Source organism: Phoca vitulina, unplaced genomic scaffold (assembly GCF_004348235.1).
Source record: "Phoca vitulina isolate PV1807 unplaced genomic scaffold, GSC_HSeal_1.0 scaffold8, whole genome shotgun sequence".
Lineage (NCBI taxonomy): Eukaryota > Metazoa > Chordata > Mammalia > Carnivora > Phocidae > Phoca > Phoca vitulina.
In genome coordinates, this window is record NW_022589711.1 from 17,918,183 (window position 1) to 17,934,766 (window position 16,584).

The following is a 16,584-nucleotide window of genomic DNA, read 5'->3' on the forward strand; positions in this document are numbered from 1 at the left end:
AATTTGTTTATAATTTTCTCTAAAATACATGACTTTACTAGTGTCAACTCCAAGTGCATGCATTAAAATATTTTTAATCTAAAGATAATAATGGCCACTACTATAGTAATAAACAAAGTAGAAGAAGGGTAAAAGTAATTGCAGTTGCTGAATGAGAATGTGTATTTTATTTTACTTTATTTTTTTTAAGATTTTATTTATTTATTTGACAGAGAGAGACACAGCGAGAGAGGGAACACAAGCAGGGGGAGAGGGAGAGGGAGAAGCGGGCTTCCCGCGGAGCAGGGAGCCAGATGCGGGGCTCGATCCCAGGACCATGGGATCGTGACCTGAGCTGAAGGCAGACGCTTAACGACTGAGCCACCCAGGTGCCCCGAGAATGTGTATTTTAAATTACAAAAAGCTAGTGCAAAAATCTTGGAGAAGAGAAAAACTATTTAGTAGCAATTTCAGTATTCTCAGATGGGAAAAAAAGTTAAGTCAAAGTACATGAAGAGGAGTTCTTTCTTGTTATTCGGATATAGACAGATTTCTCATAATTATTTTGGGATTGAGTCTCAAGATGTTACTATCTTAACCCGGTGCTTCAATCTGTATCTTGGCATTTTAGGATAATTTACTGTGTAAAACACAGAAATACAAGATATTATATTCCAAAGCATTATGTAAAGCCAACTAAATAAAATGAAAATAGAAAGATGCCCATCTTATTTAACATTGTAGCTACTTTGTACCATAAATTTAAAGAAAGCCAGTGTATATTTAAGCTAAACATGTTTCAGTCAATCACTGCCTATCTTATCCAAATTTAAAAGTTAAGCTTTTCTTCATATTATAGTTAATAGCCTATAGTTAATAACCAGCAGACTGGAAGACCAGATTATGCTTAAGCAGAGCTCCAAGTCATGGCTATATAATATCTGTCTTGTGTTTCAGTGCTGAACATTCTATATTATCATTAATTGAAGATTACAAATCAATTACCCAATTTCAACTGACAGCAATTAAGCACTTATACTATGTTACTAGATATTCTGCTTTATATATCAGCCCTAGCAAGCCTGTGGTGTCCAATGTCAATATTAATCATTTGTTTTTTCTATGATACTCAGTTAATCAAAGTGGTACTTACTAAACCTACCAAATATAAAGCTGTACTTTATTTTTTTATTATTAACATATAATGTATTATTTGTTTCAGAGGTACAGGTCTGTCATTCAACAGTCTTACACAATTCACAGTGCTCACCATAGCACATACCCTCCCCAATGCCTATCACCCAGCCACCCCATCCCTCCCACTCCCCACCACTCCAGCAACCCTCAGTTTGTTTCCTGAGATTAAGAGTCTCATGGTTTGTCTCCCTCTCTGGTTTCTTCTTGTTTCATTTTTTCCTCTCTTCCTCTATGATCCTCTGCCTTGTTTCTCAAATTCTTATAAAGCTTAAATAAAGGGGGTCAAAAGAAAGAAAGTGAATTAAAGATGAAAAAAGAAGAGAAATACTTCCAATTTAACATATTTACAAAAGGAAAATAGAAGAGCATACATCCCAATCAAGTGAAATACCTTTCATTCCATTAGTTACATTTGCATAAAATATAAAATATAATAGTCTAATAAGAGCTGGCTAAAAAAAAAAAAAAATCAGAGAGAAAAAAAGAGATTGTTGTGCTTGAAATTGCTTAAACCTTGCCAGCTTGGTGCAGTTAACTAGTTATTATGCATCAAAATAATTGAAGTTGTCAAATCAAAAATCATCACTAAAATTAGATCTCTTTTAATCTCACAACAGCTTTCACTGAGTTTTAACACATCCCAATGATGTGATTTTTTTTTTTAAGTAAATAATTTACCATGACATTTTTATTCATGTTCAGGTAAACTTAGCTATTGTCTCCCCACATTTTAAGAAAGACTTTGTCCAATCTGATATTTTATTCTAGATTAAGAATACAAAATTAAGTATCTAGATGAAGATATTTACCAGATTGTTAATAATTAATTTGAGAAAGAAAATTTTTAGGGGTGCCTGGCTGGCTCATTCAGTTGGGTGTCTGACTCTTGATTTCAGCTCAGGTCATGGTCTCAGGATCGTGGGATCGAGTCCCACTCTGGGCTCCGTGCTCAGCAGGAGTCTGCTTTAGATTCTCTCTCTCCCTCTCCCTCTGCCCCTCCCCTGCCCCCATTCACTCTCTCTCTCTGTCACTCTCTCTAAATAATTTTTTTTAAAAAGAAAATTTTAAAAATATTCTTCATATCTAGCATATAGCCAAAACTCAATTTTTTTTTTTTTTAAGATTTTATTTATTTGACAGAGAGAGACACAGCGAGAGAAGGAACACAAGCAGGGGGAGTGGGAGAGGGAGAAGCAGGCTTCCCGCGGAGCAGGGAGCCAGATGCGGGGCTCAATCCCAGGACCCCGGGATCATGACCTGAGCCGAAGGCAGATGCTTAACGACTGAGCCACCCAGGCACCCCATCAAAACTCAATTTTTTAGTAACCTTCCAGTAAAGGTACAGAATTTCCAGATTCTTTGCCTAGTTCCTGGTGATAAACACTTACATAAGACATATCATATCCAGTGTCATTATGGAGTGAACTATTTGCCTTCCTGAATACTCAAGAATAAGTAATGTCAGGCAAGGAGGAGAGAAAGATCATGAACATATTCTTTCAAAATTTGATCTCTAGCTTGCTAACCTATTACTTGTTTTCCATTTTAACTCAAATATTAGAAGAGTACATCATTTCTCACTCATGGTAATTGCATATCGTTTCCTCCCACTGCCACCTTTACGTGGAATTAGAAAATTCGGCATTACACAATGATGGTACTACAGATACTATAAAATGAAGACTGAGGTAAAAATAAAAATATTGTCATACTTTTTCCCTGTTAGATACATTTAATGCTTTCACAAATGCTTACTACAGAGAACAAATGTAAATACTGAGTTTATTAGGGGCCAGGACCTAAGGGATTTATATTTAATCTTTAACCACACTTTAAAAGATTTGACTCTTATTAGCTTCATTTCACTGAAGAAGGCGAGTCTTTGAAAGTTGAAATGACTTTTTGAGCTCATACGAGTAAGTGGGGACACAAACTTCAGATGAAGATTTGTTTAACTCTAGCACTGAGGCTTTTATTCGCAATATGTGGTAGTCTCTTAATAAACTGAAGCCCCAATTTCAGGAATATGCATCAGTTCTTACTGCCTTCACAGCCCCACTCCTTCCATATCCTCCATCCCTCCTCTGCTCACACGCATACACACATTTAGCTTCTTCCCCCACTAGGTTTCAGCAACAAATAAAGAAGTAGTATAAAATACTGAGTTTGTGCATGTGTATTTGCTTCCTTTTCCATGAACAGGTGCTTTTATAGATGGTTTCACAGTTCATTGAATGTAGTGCAGTTTTCCCTAAGATTTTTCATTGTTGCAATTTAATTGTTTTCCCATTTTTAGCAGACTGCTTGGCAGGTGTCTCTTGAAAACAATAACCAGAAACATTCATGCAATGAAATATGTGAATATGTAAATTTTATTTAAAATCAGAATTGCTCTCTTCCTTCTAAATATTTTTTTTTAAATATTCTATTTATTTATTTGACAGAGACACAGCGAGAGAGGGAACACAAGCAGGGGGAGTAGAAGAGGGAGAAGCAGGCTCCCCGCAGAGCAGGGAGCCCGATGCTGGGCTCAATCCCAGGACTCTGGGATCATGACCTGAGCCGAAGGCAGACGCTTAACGACTGAGCCACCCAAGCGCCCTTTTTCCTTCTAAATATTTTTAAGATTCAGTTAAAGTTGGTTAATGCTTCAATGGTTAAAACTGCTTTCACTGGGGCGCCCGGGTGGTTCAGATGGTTAAGTGTCTGCCTTCAGCTCAGGTCATGATCCCCAGGTCCTGAGATGGAGCCCCACATTGGGCTCCTTGTCTCAGCAGGGAGCCTGCTTCTCCCTCTTCCTCTGCCTCTCCCCACTGCTCCTACTCTCTCTCTCTCTCTCTGTATCTCTGTCTCAAATGAATGAATAAAAAATTCTAAAAAAAAAAAAAAAACGGGGCGCCTGGGTGGCTCAGTCATTAAGCATCTGCCTTCGGCTCAGGTCATGATCCCAGGGTCCCAGGATCGAGCCCTGCATCGGGCTCCCTGCTCGGCGGGAAGCCTGCTTCTCCCTCTCCCACTCCCCCCTGCTTGTGTTCCCTCTCTTGCTGTGTCTCTCTGTCAAGTAAATAAAATCTTTTAAAAAAACTGCTTTCATTAGCAGTCTTAATGAAAATATTGCTTAATATTTTCAGTATTCAGTTACAGCGGCTTTGGTTATTAATTTCCAACAATTACCTAGCAGTGTATCTGCTTGTATTAGCCTGGGACTGGTCAGGGAAACAGAGTCACTCAAAATATTCCTGGAATATTAATTAATTAATGAAGACACTGGAATCTATGTTAATGTGGAACACCAGGATGGGGGAAAGGTCAGGAAAGTCAAAATTTCATTCAACCCAGTTGTTGCCTAAAGTCAAAGGAGACACTGAAGCACCTTAGCCTAAAGCCCCTAAGTAGGTAGTTCTCAAAGACTTTCTTGGAAACTTTGTGGTTCTCAAAAAATCTGAGAAAATTCCCAACAACTATTTCCAAGAGCATACAGAAGCTGCTGTCAATGTTTGACCATGCATCTGGCTGAGACCACATTCAGAGAGTCATCAACCATTCTTCTCTTCTACCTCCTAAGCCCTGTGGGAATTCCTCTCACTATCAAACCCTACAGCCAGATTTAAAGAAGCAGATTCTGGGAAATGTAGTTCCCTACTCCTCCTTACATTGCAGGTATTGAGAGCTCATAGTGATGCCAAAATGACAACAAACATTCGAGCACAGTCCATCCTTGTAAACTCAGCATCAATACACATGACATTGGCGTTGGAACAAGGTAGTATACTGAAAAAACAGTGAGAAGACTATTAGTGCATGAACTTTTATGGGGGCTAGAAAGGAGGTGATGAAATCATCTTAGAGACTAGAAAAAGGGCAGCCCATGTTTTGTTGTAGCAAAATAATTGCTAAAAATGTGGCCTCCAGTAACTTGAAAGATAAAATGTGCTTGATGAACTTATGGATCTGGCCAAGAGGATTTCTAGGCAAAATGTGTAAAGTGCCAACTGACAGTTTTTTAGCTGTATGTAATAAGGTGTGGAAAGAAAGAGCAATTAGAGTTTGCAAGCAAAATTAGAAGAAATATATAAGAGCCAGGACTTGTCAAGATAGGAAAACAAACCTATTTTGTGGTATTTCATATCACTGATCTGTCTAGATAGCAAAAGATTCTCAAAATAAAAATAGTCTTAGGATGAAGAATAGATCAAGGATATGGTTTTATTAAGACTTCAGAAAGGTTTAAAGGAGTGCCTAGTAGAGTCCTCAGCTAGGCAAAAAGGCTTCTGAGAATCTTAAGGATGTTGTCCCACAGCCCTAATACTCTAGGCAAATTAAAGAAAAGTCTGTCTTGTAAAACTATGCATGTGGCATTTTGGGGCCTGTCATGACTTCCAATCAGATTCATGGGGAAACATAAAGTTTTTAAGAGAATTTTACTTACTTTGGGCCAAAGGGGAAAGACATAGTTCAAAATGAAAAGCTTTTCTATAGGCAGAAAGCAGGCTGTGAAGTCTACTTAGCTGTAAATCCAGACTATTTCTCATGGAAAGACAGGACCTCTCTGAGAGCAGAGTCAAGAGCCCAGAGAAGGGATTCAAGAGCCACAGTGGATTAGAGAATTAAATTAACAAGCAGAAGTGGATCTAATGAGGGTGCATTTCTAACCCTCAGAATAGAACATTCTGACAGCATTTGCCTGAGTAGATTTAAATCAGTGGCTGTTATGTGTCTCCATTTCCTCATCTTTTTGAGGGTGTGTGTGTGTGTGTGTGTGTGTGTCTGTGTGTCTGTGTGTGTGTGTGTATTTTAAGTTGATAACAACTTAAATTTGAACACATTCCAAAACTCTATATTTCTGCTCCTTCCCATGTTTTATATTTTTGAAGTCACACTTTACGTCTTTTTATTTTTTTCCCTTCACTAATTATATTTTAGTTAATTTTCCTAATTTTGTCTTTTAACCTTCACAGTAACTTATAAAGTTACTAACCCACTGCCTTTACTATATATTTACCATTTCCAGTGAGATTTTTACTTTCATGTATTTTCTTATTATTAATTACTGCTATTTCTTTTCAGCTTAAAGAAGTTCCTTTAATATTTCTTATAAAGTTGGTTTACTAGTGATTAGCTTTTGCTTGTCTGGAAAACTTTATCTCTCCTTTAATTCTAAATGATAGTCTTGCTGGGTAGAATATTCCCGGTTGGAAGTTTTTTCCTTTTAGAACTTTGAATATATCATGCCACTCCTTTCTGGCCTGCAAAGTTTCTGCTGAGAAATCTTCTGTTAGCTTTATGGGGGTTTCCTTTATGTAAACAATTTGTTTTTCTCTTGCTACCTTTAAGATTCTCTCTTTATCTTCAACTTGTGACATTTTAACTATAATGTGTCTTGGTGTGGTTTCTATCTTTGGGTTCATCTTATTTGGAACTTTCTGGGCTTTCTGGACCTGGATGTCTGTTTCCTTCTATAGGTTAGGGAAGCTTTCAGCCATAATTTCTTTAAATAAGTTTTCTGCCCCTTTCTCTCTCTCTTCTCCTTCTGGGTCCCCTATAATGCAAATTTTATTCCACTTGATGTTGTCCCATAGGTCCCTTAAGTTATCTTCATTTTAAGAAATTGTTTGTTTTTGTTTTGCTGCTCTGTCTGGGTGAGTTCCACTGCTTTGTCTTCCAGCTCACTGATCTGTTCTGCTTCATCTAATCTGCTATTGAACCCCTCTAGTATATTTTTCAGTTCAGTTATTGTATTCTTCAGATCTGTGACTTCTGTTTGATATTTTCTTATATTTTCTATCTCTTTGAAGTTTTCACTGTGCTCATCCATTTTTCTCCCAAGTTCAGTGAACATCTTTATGACCATTACTTTGAATTCTTTACCAGGTAGATTACTTATCTTCTTATCATTAAGGACTTTTTCTGAGGTTTTGTCTTCTTCTTTCATTTGGAAAATATTTGTTTCCTCATTTGCTTGACTCTCTGTGTTTGCTTCTATGTATTAGGTGAAACAGCTCTCTCTCTCTCTTTCTCTCTCATTCTTTATACTTGTGTAGGTAATGATCCTTCTTGTTCAACCTAGCTTTTGGTTGTCTCTCAAACCTTTGTGATTGTCTAAACCACCTGATTTATTCTTGATACGCCCTAGTTGTGGAGGGTATACCAAGACCTGTCAATGATCCAAGGGGAGGAATCTCATTTAGCACCTAGTTTCAGCCTGATTGGAAGTCAGACCCTGAGGCAACAGCTTTTAAAGTATGCAAATATATACAGTCACGTGGGGCCACAATCAAAATCCCTGCTAACCTCTGGATGAGGAGACCTGGAGGTATCCCATAGGTGACAGTTCAAAAAATTGGGACTCCAGATGAGTGTAAAGCTCCTTTCTGGGAGATCTCATCAAGCTATAGGGAGGCTGGGGTGCACAAGGATAATTTCTCCCTGCTTATATTTTGGAAACACCTCCTTAGCTTCTAGTTGTATGGGAAACCTGAAGCCTGTCCCTCAGGCTGATGTTCCAGGCTAAGAAAACTGACCTTTTTCATAGAAAGTCTCAGGTTGTATTTCAGTATGCTGTCTGTGTAGTGCCCTGAGGGGGTGGCCTCCAAGACTGTCTTCTGGTTGTTACATTCCTGGGAGTTCAGGAACTCCAGCCCCCTCAACCACCAGGGCCAGGCAATTAAAGGGTATCCTCTGTGTGGATTGCATGTGCCTGCTGGCTTTAGCTAGAAAGTTAAAGTGCAGGGGGTGGGGCACTCTGGCAGGCTTCAGGATGGCAGCAGGGAAGTCTTGACTGCAGGCACCCACAGGCTTCAGGAATACAATGGGAAAGAGCCTTGTCTGTATGTGTGCTGACTTTAAGTCGAGAGCAGGAGAATGCTGTGACCCATGCTCACCAGCCCCAGTTAGGACGGGGCTGGGATGTTACAACCACTCACTGCTCACTGACATTAGCTGGGGAACTGGAGAACACTACAACCACTCATGCTCACCTGACCCAGCCAGGGAACAGGGAAGTGCTGCAACCATCTGGGCTCTCCAGCTTCCACAAGGCAGTGTGATAGTGCTGCAACCACTCACCCCTGCCTGTCTTAGCCAGATAGCAGAAGGGTGTGATGTCAAGCTCCCTACCCGTGGAGGGCGGGTGAAATGTGCCAAGATGGTGAAATGTGCAAAAATGGTGTCTACCAGTGCCTCTGTCTCCAGGGAGAGTTTCAACTGCCCTGGGCCCCTCCAGCAGATGCTTTTAGATTAGCAAATGAATCTCCTTTACCTATAGTCTAGGCACTTCTCAAATTGCTGTTTTCTCACTGGGTCTCAGGGCAAGTGAGACCACACCAGAGTCCTTTCAAAGGGAAATCTCAGTTTTCTATAACACTTTGGGTCCCTTAGATGTCTAAGCCAGATGTTTTGGAGACTTATCTCTCCAGTGCAGATCCCAGGGGTTAGGTGCCTAATGTGGGGCACCAACACATTGCTCCTCCAGGAGAAGAACCAGACTGGTGAGATCCCACCCTATTGTGTATCGCTACACCACGGACAGGGTTTTTGGTGAGACCATATCTCTGCTTCTTCTACCTCTCTGGATGTGGTCTTTAAATCCTTTGCTGTGGAGAAGCAGTTCATCTAATTTTCAGATCTTTTTCAGAGGGAAATGATCCATATGTAGCTGTAGATTTGGTGTGTCCATGGGAGGAGGTGAATTCAGGATCTTTATGCCCCCATCTTGCAAAAGTCCACATCTTGTGTTTTTATGCCTCTGCCTTTGCTCATACTTTCCCCTCTACCTGGAAAGTCTTTCACTGTTTCACCATGGTATGATTAATTCATCAATTTTTCTAGGGTACTAAACACACTCTATGATACCCTTATTGCATTGTATTGTTGTATTATATGTTTGGCTGTTTCATTAATGTGCTAGATTCTTAAAAATAAGAACAATGTGTTGTTTTGCTGTTTTGTTTTGTTCAGGGGTATGTTTGTGCGTTTGTTTTTTGCCATTCTTTTATACCTAGCAGATTAATCAGCACATAAATAGCACTCAGTAAATATTTCTTAAAGGAATAAATGGGGGCAAAGAAATATAATAAAAACACAAAGGAAGTCTCTGAATTAGAAAGGCAGTAAAAAAAAAATTGAAAACACTATGAACACATTTCTATTACAATTTACATATTTTGACATAGTCACTATTTTAAACATCCCCATAAAGAAATAAGCAGTTCATTCTACTGGATATTTGCCTATACTTGAAAACACTTCTTACTCTATAACAAAATCTTTCCTACAAAAGTTGGAAAGTAACTACAAAAAAAGTAGTTACTTTGCAGATCTCATGACTATAACAGAGTCATTAAGTAAAATAAGAAATTTTTCATTGACAGGAAAATGGTGATTAAGGGAATGGGTTTGTTCTACCAATTATTTGTTATGTTATCATCATAGAGAAGTTTATTGAACTTTGGTAACTCAGTTTTCTTATCCATGAAATGAGAAACAATAATTGCACCTACCTCAGGGTGCCTGGGTGGCACAATCAGTTGAGACCCCGACTCTTGGTTTTGGCTCAGGTCTGATCTCAGGGTCATGAGACTGAGCTCCACACCAGGCTCTGTGCTCAGCAGGAAGTCTGCTTGAAGATTCTCTCCCTCACCCTCTTTCCCTCCCCCTCTTGCTCTCTAAAATAAATAAATCTTTAAAAAAATAATTCCTCCTATTTCATAGATTAGCAGTGAGGATTAAATGAATTAACATATGGAAAACACTTAGCACAGTCCCTGCAGAAACACTCAGAAAGGATAAATATTATTATTATTCTAATTGAAGCAGCTAACCTGTAGGTTCTCAAGAGGTTTGATAGAACTGAATTTTATTTTCTTATCTTTACAATGTTATTATTAAAACTATTTTTGTATGACATCCCTCCCCAATGTTATTTACAATATAAAGTAAACCAAACTATGCCTCTATGAACTTATAGTTTAATTTGAATGAAATATATTTGGACATTAAGATCAAACTGACAGCTGAACATAAATCAGCATAAAAAAAAAAAAACCGTGTAAATAGAGGAGTAAATGCATCATGTTGCTAGATCAATAAATTGGCAAATACTCATGCTGAGTAAAGCCTGGGGAAAATTTTCTATTTGTTATTATCAAGAAGGCTACATACAATTGATGGGACTACAGGCTCTGCTTAACAAGTAATCCTGACTATTTCCCAGGGAAGACATTCAAAATATAGAATGCAATCTATGTTCTAAGAGTAGGAGAATAATGTGTGACATAGTCTATGTCCAGTAACCCACAGGTGGTCCCTAGCACTGTAAGGACTCACAGTGGGAACTTAAGATGTAAAGGAATAGGAAAGAATCTGATTGGAGGTCATGTATGAATTAATGAAGGTAGATGGTTTACTGAAATTCTAAGTGGCAAGGAAAATAAAACAAAAAGAAACCCAATTGAGATTGCTTACATTTGTTTTCCTATTTTCTTTGTTTTTGATAAAAAACAACTATCAGAAGATTAGTTTTCTAAATTTAATAATGGTAAGATTTCTTAAAAACCACAATCAAATTTGTATGACACATTTTGATTTTTCCCTTAGCATTAACTACCATTTTACTGAACTTAATTTAAATGCTACAATATGATTCTTAGAGGATTCAGTTGAATTGTCAAATAATTCACCTGCTAATTTCAAGCTGGTCCATTTACTGACAGAATTCATTTTTATTATGAAAACACACATAACTATTTCCAAACAGTTCCTCTTGTTCAATATTCTATTCAAAATGTAATTTCAGAATTACCTCTTGAAGAGACTTTTATGTCAAAACTGTTTATCAGGCAAATTAAAGTGGAAAGTTATTTTTGCTTATAATATGGAAAATGTCATCACTTTTAAATCAACAGCATAACACTAAATAAACACTAGATAAATTCCCATAATGCTAAATAATAAATTAATTAATTAAACACTAAACACTGTTGGAAAGAATTAACCAATCAGGAAAATATTTAGTTTTTTAACTGAATATTTGGTACAAGTTTGATAATGAGAGGATGGGGGAAAATTAGAAGGAAGGTAGAAATTAATTAATCTACCATGTTTCTAATATGTCTAATTGGCTTGGAGTAAGCATTTCACCTGTGACTATTGACTGCCTAAACATATTTCCAGGGTAAATAGCTATAAAGACTGTGAGGTCCACTGATATTGAAAGCACATAGCAAGGATTTTCATGACAATCCTGATGGTACAGATGATCACACCATTATACCTCAGGCCCTGTGATCCAGTATGGATTTAGGAAATATGGGCATAAGACCTAACTCTCACTACAGGCTGAAAGGAGTGGAAATAATGTTGGGGGAGGGGAATAACAGTCCTAGAGCTGGAGGTCCAAGAGCTGTACTGCAAAAAAGACAGCAATAAAAATAGTCACAGAGAGGCGCCTGGGTGGCTCAGATGGTTGGGCGTCTGCCTTCAGCTCGGGTCATGATCTCCAGGTCCTGGGATCGAGCACATCAAGCTCCCGGCTCAGTGGAGAGCCTGCCTATCCCTCTCCCTCTTCCTCTCCCCCTGTTGTGCTCTGTCTCTCTCTCTCTCTCAAATGAATAAATAAAATCTTAAAAAAAAAAAATAGTCACAGAAATATCAGAAGAAAAGCTAGAGTGAGATCATCTATTTAGAAAACTCCAAGAAATAAGAATGTGAGAAAGAGAGATGCTGAGAAAGTCGTACACAGAAATGTAAGAGCTGCTCTCAATTGAGAGGAATTCACAGACGCTATAGCAGTAAAAGGATTAGACAGACAGCTGAGTAACAGCCATGTTGGGTTCTCCCCAGAAACCTACTCCCTGGACTAACAGCAGCAGCAACACCTGGGACCTTGTTAGAAATGCAGGTGTGGGGCGCCTGGGTGGCTCAGTTGGTTAAGCAGCTGCCTTCAGCTCAGGTCATGATCCCAGGGTCCTGGGATCGAGCCCCACGTCGGGCTCCCCGCTCAGCAGGAAGTCTGCTTCTCTCTCTCCCTCTGACTGCCACTCTGCCTACTTGTGCTCTCTATCTCTCTGTCAAATAAATAAAAACCTTTAAAAAAAAAAAAAAAAGAAATGCAGGTGTGAAGGCCCCAGCCCAGTTTTAGTGAATCTCTAAAGGGTGGGACCCAGTAATCTGTGTTTTAACAGTCCTCCTGCTGGTTCTGAGGCCAACTAAAGCAGAGAACCGCAGGTTTAGAATATGTAAGGAAACTTTAGCTTCCATTCTTTATCTGGAGCTGCCTTAGTTGCCCTTTATAAATGGGCAAGTGCTGATATAAATAATGTAGATATATAACTCCTTCTCAACTACACACAGGACAACTACTCATTTTCTGGGTAGAAGGTATTCAAATTTCTTGTGCCACTCAATTCGCTTAGGAGCAAGCCATCAGCACCTGCCTTCAATGAATATCAGAAAATAAAAATTAAATTTAGTCCTGGTAACCAAACACAAGTAGAATACTAGATACGCTGTACCTCAAGGTTCTATTATACACACACACACACACTTCATAGGAAGCACTTAATATGATAATATTAAGTATTTTAAAGTACTGTTTTATCAGTTCCAACAAATGAAACATAACCACTTTAAAATAAAAATAATTTAAGGAATATGGAGGTACAATAATAAAGCTTCAGATCTCTGTCTTCTCTCTGTCTTTTCCTAAAATATAGGTAGCTGCAAAAGTGAATTATTAAACTTATTATTTTAAATGTTATTTAAAAAGAGGGGTGCCTGGGTGGCTCAGTCAGTTAAGTGTCTGCCTTTGGCTCAGGTCATTATCCCAGGGTGCTAGGATCAAGTCCCACATCAGGCTCCCTGCTCACCGGAAAGTCTGCTTCTCCCTCTCCCTCTGCCACTCTCCCTGCTTGTGCTTGCTCTCTTTCTGTCAAATAAATAAATAAAATCATAAAAAAAGAAAAAAGAATTATTAAAAAAGAGAGAAGCTTCAGAGGGGAGGGGGTGGGGGAAGGGGTAGCCCGGTGATGGGTATTAAGGAGAGCACATGTTTTAATGAGCACTGGGTGTTATATGCAAATAATGAATCATTGAACACTACATCAAAATAATAATAATAATAAAATAAATTTAAAAATTTTAAAAAATAAAAAAGAGAGAAGGGCTGATGCAAAAAATAAATAAATAAATACATCTTATAAAAAAGATTAATCCGATTTCATTACACTCCAATTGCTGTCTGACTTATAATTAAGCAATAGCATGGACTGAAGCAAAAATTATAAGCCATGTTTGAGGTGTCCTCTTTCAGAAGTAACGTTACATGGTCCTTATGATGGTGACTTATAAAGAAGAATAATTTCCATTTCAGAGTGAGTGCCATTATAAGGTCTCCATGCTGGCAAGTTCACCTTGTTAAGTGAGTTACTTGGTCATATATGTCACTGTATTAATGGGCAGTGTTTTATGGTTATTTGACTCCAACTAATTTTATTTCATCTTTTTAAACCAAATTAACTACTTATATCCACAAAGACTACTAAACACTCTGACATTTTCCTAATTTCATAAAATGATCAAGAATGCTAGGGATATACTAAAAATATTTTTTGTTTATTTCCCTTTTTATAATCTTTATATCCTGACATGAAATACATTAAAAATTCCTTTAGTCTCCATGAGCCCAATGATAACGTCCTCAATGTAACTTGAAATTAAGTACGAAATTGTTTATGATTTTGAATACTGCCTTTAATATATTTTCTTACATTACATTATCTAATGCATATATATATATATATATATATATATTAATGGCATGTGCTACTAAACTTTTTCTCCATAGATGAAGGGAAAAACATAGCTAGGATTAATACAGTTTTTAAGTGCAATTCTATAATGGTAGAGATTTTACTAAGTAGTAGGTTAAGTTTACTCATAAAAATTGTTTTATTTGAGCTGTATTTTAAGAAATGTTTTGAAAGTTATTATTTGTTACTGTTCTCATCAGAATTTTTTAATTAAATGAAAAGAAAAAGAAAATCTATAATCTAAACTCCCATTTTTTTTAGTCCATAGAATATTCTGGGAAAACATACACATATACTTTTTAAAAATTTATTCTGAAAGGGAGAGAACAATTTTTGAAGACTTCTCTGAACTGATTTTCTCCTCCTTTGTTACAGGTATCCATTTTTTCAGCTCTATTAATCTTTTAAAACAAACCAAAAAAAAAAAAAATGGATTTCTTAAACTCATCTGATCAAAACTTGACCTCAGAAGAACTGTTAAACAGAATGCCATCCAAAATTCTGGTGTCCCTCACTCTCTCTGGGCTGGCCCTGATGACAACGACCATCAACTCCCTTGTGATTGCTGCAATTATTGTGACCCGGAAGCTGCACCACCCAGCCAACTATTTAATTTGCTCCCTTGCAGTCACAGATTTTCTTGTAGCTGTCCTGGTGATGCCTTTCAGCATTGTGTATATTGTGAGAGAGAGCTGGATTATGGGGCAAGTGGTCTGTGACATCTGGCTGAGCATTGACATCACGTGCTGCACGTGTTCCATCTTACATCTCTCTGCTATAGCTTTGGATCGGTATCGGGCAATCACAGATGCTGTGGAGTACTCCAGGAAAAGGACTCCCAAGCATGCTGGCATTATGATTACAATTGTTTGGATTATATCTATTTTTATCTCTATGCCTCCTTTATTCTGGAGGCACCAAGGAACTAGCCGAGATGATGAGTGCATCATCAAACACGACCACATTGTTTCCACTATTTACTCAACGTTTGGAGCTTTCTACATCCCACTGACATTGATTTTGATCCTCTACTACAAAATATATAAAGCAGCAAAAACGTTATACCACAAGAGACAAGCAAGTAGGATTGCCAAGGAGGAGGTGAACGGCCAAGTCCTTTTGGGGAGTGGTGAGAAAAGCACTAGACTAGTCTCCACACCCTACATGCTAGAAAAATCTTTATCTGATCCATCAACAGACTTTGAGAAAATTCATAGCACAGCGAAAAGCCCCAGGTCTGAATTCAAGCATGAGAAATCTTGGAGAAGGCAAAAGATCTCAGGCACAAGAGAACGCAAAGCAGCCACTACCCTGGGATTAATCTTGGGTGCATTTGTAATATGTTGGCTGCCTTTCTTTGTTAAAGAATTGGTTGTTAATGTCTGTGAAAAGTGTAAAATTTCTGAAGAAATGTCAAATTTTTTGACATGGCTTGGCTATCTCAATTCCCTTATAAATCCACTGATTTATACAATCTTTAATGAAGACTTCAAGAAAGCATTCCAAAAGCTTGTACGATGCCGATGTTAAAGAAAGTTTATCATTAAAAGGTTGGGGATTTCTTGAGGGGAAGTAACTAAATGGATGCTGAATAATAAAACATTTAAACTTTTAGAAGGAAATAAATTAAAACTGCTAAAATTATAAGAATATAATTTATATTTTAATAGCAACATGACTATAAACTTATTGAGTAAAAGATGCTTCTTTTGACCATCATTCTAGAGTACTCAAATGAGAAGATAATTTATTGTTTATAAGCAATACTTTGCCTATGCAATGTCCCTAACAGGCTAACTGGAAATATATATTATAATTACTATTATTAATAACAGTGATTTTCCAGGTTTATGGCTTATAATAATTATAGGAGAGTGTTCAATTAACAACATCTGTAATTTCTATATAATCCTATGGTTTTATTATATGATTCTGTTATTTTATAGGAAAGATAATTCCCCACAAAGCACACATTTCTCCTACCTAACTATTCCTGTCCCTCTTCATCTTATCCTGAGAAAAACGGGAGGGGGGAGGAACAAACAAGGACTCCTGGGGTTCCTGGCTGGCTCAGTCGGGAGGGCATGTGACTCTTGATGTCAGGGTTGTGAGTTTGAGCCCCATGTTGGGTATAGTGATTACTTAAAAATAAAATCTTTATACAAAACAAAACAAACAAACAAAAACAAGGACTCCTAATATGACTGGAGGAAATGTCAAAGTCAGAGATTGATACTGTCTTTGTATTTAGATAGCAAAGAGTAATCATAAAGTGAGTCAGGCATTGCCAAATAATCCTGAATACAGAACTGTACACATTTGACATACTCTTTTTTTTCTTTTTTTTTTTTTAAAGATTTTATTTATTTATTTGACAGAGAGAGACACAGCGAGAGAGGGAACACAAGCAGGGGGAGTGGGAGAGAGAGAAGCAGGCTTCCCGCGGAGCAGGGAGCCTGATGCGGGGCTCAATCCCAGGACCCCGGGATCATGACCTGAGCCGAAGGCAGACGCTTAACGACTGAGCCACCCAGGCGCCCCTATATTCTTTTTTTTCAAAACAAATTCCTAGAATAATATTTTCTTAACCATGTATTACCAA

General features: G+C 37.7%; 1 protein-coding gene across 3 annotated transcripts in view; it reads left to right on the forward strand.

Annotated features, from left to right (window-relative positions):
- The window catches only part of HTR1F (5-hydroxytryptamine receptor 1F), a 135,180-nt gene extending 118,808 nt beyond the window's left edge, over positions 1-16,372 (forward strand). For all 3 annotated transcript variants that reach the window (XM_032406331.1, XM_032406332.1, XM_032406333.1), the window contains one exon: positions 14,358-16,372. In XM_032406331.1, coding sequence (XP_032262222.1) covers positions 14,412-15,512 — 1,101 coding nt within the window. In that variant the 5' untranslated portion in view covers positions 14,358-14,411 and the 3' untranslated portion in view covers positions 15,513-16,372. The remainder of the gene's footprint in view (positions 1-14,357) is intronic.
- The last annotated feature ends 212 nt before the right edge of the window (positions 16,373-16,584 follow it).